The sequence below is a fragment of the Perca fluviatilis genome, chromosome 9 (genome assembly GCF_010015445.1).
Source record: "Perca fluviatilis chromosome 9, GENO_Pfluv_1.0, whole genome shotgun sequence".
Taxonomy (NCBI): domain Eukaryota; kingdom Metazoa; phylum Chordata; class Actinopteri; order Perciformes; family Percidae; genus Perca; species Perca fluviatilis.
Window position 1 is genome coordinate 2,063,041 of NC_053120.1, and position 5,000 is coordinate 2,068,040.

Below are 5,000 nucleotides of genomic sequence, written 5' to 3' on the forward strand. Positions count from 1 at the left end.
CCCTGAAACCTGACCATCAAACTGTGGAGCGGCCCAAATGAAGACAATGCAGAAACGTCCTCACTATGATCGTTGGAAACTGACCTCAGTCCTCACAAAGATAGCAATACACACACACACACACACACACACAGGATTTTTCCCATGTTTTTATGTCAGTCTTTGAAATTACACAAGCTGTAATGTAACCCTACAGGACTAATGTCACCAAACTCCACCAGACTCCATGTAAATAATCAGGACTTTTAGCGTGTATAGAGCCAACATATCTCCACATGTAAATGAGTGAATTAAGGGTTTATTTCAGTGGAAAGATGAACCAAGATGGCTTTTGGTAGTTTTATTTAGTTTCTGTCCATTTTGAATGAAGTGTGTTTTACGATAATACAAGTCCTGATTATTTACATGGAGTCTGGTGGAGTTTGGTGACATTAGTCCTGTAGGGTTACATTACAGCTTGGTTCTGGTTTAATACTGGACCAGTTTCGGAGACAGAGAGTCCAGGGTGAAGAAAACAAATGTACCCTTTCAAACAAAATGTCTTAAGGAGTGTTTTAGCAGAGTCCCCGTTTTGGCCTCTGAACAGAAACTGTGTACTCTGATGTCATCAATAAAGCTGCAGATCAATAATCAGAAACAGAATGATTTATTATTACAGTTTGGTCACATGGTTTGGCACGTTAAAAACACTGTGACATCACACATGGTGATGTCAGAGAGGGGGGGGAGGGGGCGGCTCAGATTGTCTCTGATTCATGATGAAGGCACTTACCCAGAATGCTTTGCTCAAGTCTACAAAGTGCAGCCAGGAGAGGGAGGGGGGTCATCACACTGCCCAATAATACGGACAGGTAAGTTTATAAAAAAAAAAGGGGTGGGGTCTGTTTGAGTTGGACTGGTGCATCATGGGAGATCAGTACAGTTCTTAGTCCATCCTGTAGAGACTCGGGGGGGGGGGGTCAGAGGTCACCTGCAGCAGACTGAATGTGATTGGTCCCAGGGGTTCAGAGGCAGAGCCTCTACATTGCCGCTGTGTCGATCTGAACGTACAGCTGTCGAACACCAGCCTGCAAATACACAGAGTAAATACTACAAGTAACTACTACCAGTAAATACTACAATACTACCAGTAAATACTAAAGTTAGCAATACAACTCTGTCTCTGCAAGTACCTGGGTTAAGATGTGGTGTTCAGGTACTATGTGTGAAGATGTGGTGTGTTCATTTACCATGTTGTGTGTTCATTTACCATGTGGTGTGTTCAGGTACCTGTGTGAAGATGTGGTGTGTTCAGGTACCTGTGTGAAGATGTGGTGCGTTCAGGTGGTATGTTCAGGTACCTGTGTGAAGATGTGGTGTGTTCAGGTACCTGTGTGGAGATGTGGTGCGTTCAGGTACCTGTGTGAAGATGTGGTGCGTTCAGGTACCTGTGTGGAGATGTGGTGCGTTCAGGTACCTGTGTGAAGATGTGGTGCGTTCAGGTACCTGTGTGAAGATGTGGTGCGTTCACGTGGTATGTTCAGGTACCTGTGTGAAGATGTGGTGTGTTCAGGTACCTGTGTGAAGATGTGGTGTGTCAGGTACCTGTGTGAAGATGTGGTGTGTTCAGGTACCTGTGTGAAGATGTGGTGTGTCTGGCTGAGGACCCAGCGGGTGTCGGCGTCGGGGGCAACCAGCAGCTTCAGCGTCCCGATGTAAACGTCCGAACACAGAGTCCAGAAGTGAGGGTCCTGCAGGTTATAAACGCCCTGCAGCTGCTGCACCTGAACACACAACACAACAATTCACTTAGATTACAGTCTTGCTGCACCTGAACACAACACAACAACCAGAGTTCACTTAGATTACAGTCCTGCTGAGGCTCCACGCACAACTTTCTCCGTAGCTGACTGACAAACTGTCTGTCTGTCTGTCTGTCTGTCTGTCTGTCTGTCTGTCTGTCTGTCTGTCTGTCTGTCTGTCTGCCTAGTTCACTATTTAATAAACACTTTATAGGGAATAGTGAGTTAATGAATGAGACTTGGATGTGTGTTCTGGTGTTGCTGGAGGTGTTTGGGGCGTGTGATTGGAGGAGGGGTTTGGGAGCGTGTGATTGGAGGAGGTGTCTGGGGGGGCGTGGCCTGGCCTGTACTCACCCTCTGGTAACACTCGGGCAGGGCGTGGTCCAGCGACGGGGGCGTCCTCTGCATCAGGATGCCGATGGACTCTCTCAGTAACGGCACCACGCTGAGGGACAGAGAGACGCACTGAGCATGTGCAAACACACCTGGACACTCACACGAGACAAACACACCTGGAGACTGAGGATACTTGGACTAAGATAAATCATTTATTTTTTATTTATATCTCAAAATGATCTGACTTTCCCCCCCAAAATATATAAATATATATAAATTTATATATTTTATCTTCCAACTTTTTCCCCTGAGGAGAATTGGCATCAGCTGTGTGCTCGGCCATCAGCTGTCAAAACTATGAATGAACACATATGGAATTATGTACTTAACAAAAAAGTGTGAAATAACTGAAAACATGTCTTATATTTTAAATTCCTCAAAGTAGCCACCCTTTGCTTTTTTTGATAACTCTGCAAACCCTTGGTGTTCTCTCAATGAGCTTCATGAGGTAGTCACCTGAAATGGTTTTACCTTCACAGGTGTGCTTTGTCAGGGTTCATTAGTGGAAGTTTTTCCCTTATTAATGGGGTTAGGACCATCAGTTGTGTTGTGCAGAAGTCAGGTTGATACACAGCCGACAGCCCTATTGGACAACTGTTAGAATTCATATTATGGCAAGAACCAATCAGCTAAGTAAAGAGAAACGAGTGGCCATCATTACTTTAACAAATTAAGGTCAGTCAGTCCGGAAAATTGCGAAAACTTTGAATGTGTCGCAAAAACCATCAAGCGCTACAACGAAACTGGCTCACATGAGGACCGCCCCAGGAAAGGAAGACCCAGAGTCACCTCTGCTGCTGAGGATAAGTTCATCTGAGTCACCAGCCTCAGAAATCACAAGTTAACAGCAGCTCAGATTAGAGACCAGATGAATGCCACACAGAGTTCTAGCAGCAGACACATCTCTAGAACAACTGTTAAGAGGAGACTGAATCAGGCCTTCATGGTCAAGTAGCTGCTAGGAAACCACTGCTAAGGAGAGGCAACAAGCAGAAGAGATTTGTTTGGGCCGAGAAACACAAGGAATGGACATTAGACCAGTGGAAATCTGTGCTTTGGTCTGAGGAGTCCAAATTTGAGATCTTTGGTTCCAACCGTCGTGTCTTTGTGCGATGCAGAAAAGGTGAACGGATGGATTCTACATCCTGGTTCCCACCGTGAAGCATGGAGGAGGAGGTGTGATGGGGGGGGGCTTTCATGCCTGGTTCCCACCGTGAAGCATGGAGGAGGAGGTGTGATGGTGTGGGGGTGCTTTGCTGGTGACACTGTTGGGGATTTATTCAAAATGGAAGGCATACTGAACCAGCATGGCTACCACAGCATCCTGCAGCGACATGCCATCCCATCCGGTTTGCGTTTAGTTGGACCATTAGTTATTTTTCAACAGGACAATGACCCCAAACACACCTCCAGGCTGTGTAAGGGCTATTTGACCAAGAAGGAGAGTGATGGAGTGCTGCGCCAGATGACCTGGCCTCCACAGTCACCGGACCTGAACCCAATCGAGATGGTTTGGGGTGAGCTGGACCGCAGAGTGAAGGCAAAATGGCCATTAGAGACTCTGGCACATATATATGTATATATATATATCTATATATATATAGATATATCTATATATATATATATATATATATATCTATATATATATATATATAGATATATATATATAGATATATATAGATATATCTATATAGATATATCTATATATATATATATATAGATATATATATATAGATATAGATATATATAGATATATATATATATATATATATATATATATAGATATCTATATATATATAGATATACAGTGCCTGCAAAGTATTCGGCCCCCTTGAACTTTTCGACCTTTTGCCACATTTCAGGCCTCAAACATAAAGATATAAAACTGTAATTTTTTGTGAAGAATCAACAACAAGTGGGACACAATCATGAAGTGGAACGAATTTATTGGATATTTCAAACCTTTTAAACAAATAAAAACTGAAATATTGGGCGGCAAAATTATTCAGCCCCTTAAGTTAATACTTTGTAGCGCCACCTTTTGCTGCGATTACAGCTGTTAAGCGTTGGGGTATGTCTCTATCAGTTTTGCACATCGAGAGACTGACATTTTTGCCCATTCCTCCTTGCAAAACAGCTCGAGCTCAGTGAGGTTGGATGGAGAGCGTTTGTGAACAGCAGTTTTCAGTTCTTTCCACAGATTCTCGATTGGATTCAGGTCTGGACTTTGACTTGGCCATTCTAACACCTGGATATGTTTATTTGTGAACCATTCCATTGTAGATTTTGCCTTTATGTTTTGGATCATTGTCTTGTTGGAAGTCAAATCTCCGTCCCAGTCTCAGGTCTTTTGCAGACTCCATCAGGTTTTCTTCCAGAATGGTCCTGTATTTGGCTCCATCCATCTTCCCATCAATTTGAACCATCTTCCCTGTCCCTGCTGAAGAAAAGCAGGCCCAAACCATGATGCTGCCACCACCATGTTTGACAGTGGGGATGGTGTGTTCAGGGTGATGAGCTGTGTTGCTTTTACGCCAAACATAACGTTTTGCATTGTTGCCAAAAAGTTCGATTTTGGTTTCATCTGACCAGAGCACCTTCTTCCACATGTTTTGTGTGTCTCCCAGGTGGCTTTTGGCAAACTTTAAACGACACTTTTTATGGATATCTTTAAGAAATGGCTTTCTTCTTGCCACTCTTCCATAAAGGCCAGATTTGTGCAGTATACGACTGATTGTTGTCCTATGGACAGAGTCTCCCACCTCAGCTGTAGATTCCCGCTGTTTCACCCAGAGTGATCATGGGCCTCTTGGCTGCATCTCT

At 43.9% G+C, this 5,000-nt stretch overlaps 2 protein-coding genes across 2 annotated transcripts in view; one reads left to right on the plus strand and one right to left on the minus strand.

The window, feature by feature from the left end:
* dph5 (diphthamide biosynthesis 5) overlaps window positions 1–5,000 on the plus strand; it is a 20,942-nt gene that overhangs the window by 12,079 nt on the left and 3,863 nt on the right. The gene's annotated exons all lie outside the window — the stretch shown is intronic.
* Window positions 626–5,000, minus strand: part of slc30a7 (solute carrier family 30 member 7) — a 23,459-nt gene continuing 19,084 nt past the window's right edge. Inside the window, 3 exon segments of the mRNA XM_039811249.1 lie at window positions 626–1,067; window positions 1,614–1,763; window positions 2,136–2,226. Coding sequence (XP_039667183.1) covers window positions 1,020–1,067; window positions 1,614–1,763; window positions 2,136–2,226 — 289 coding nt within the window. The 3' untranslated portion in view covers window positions 626–1,019.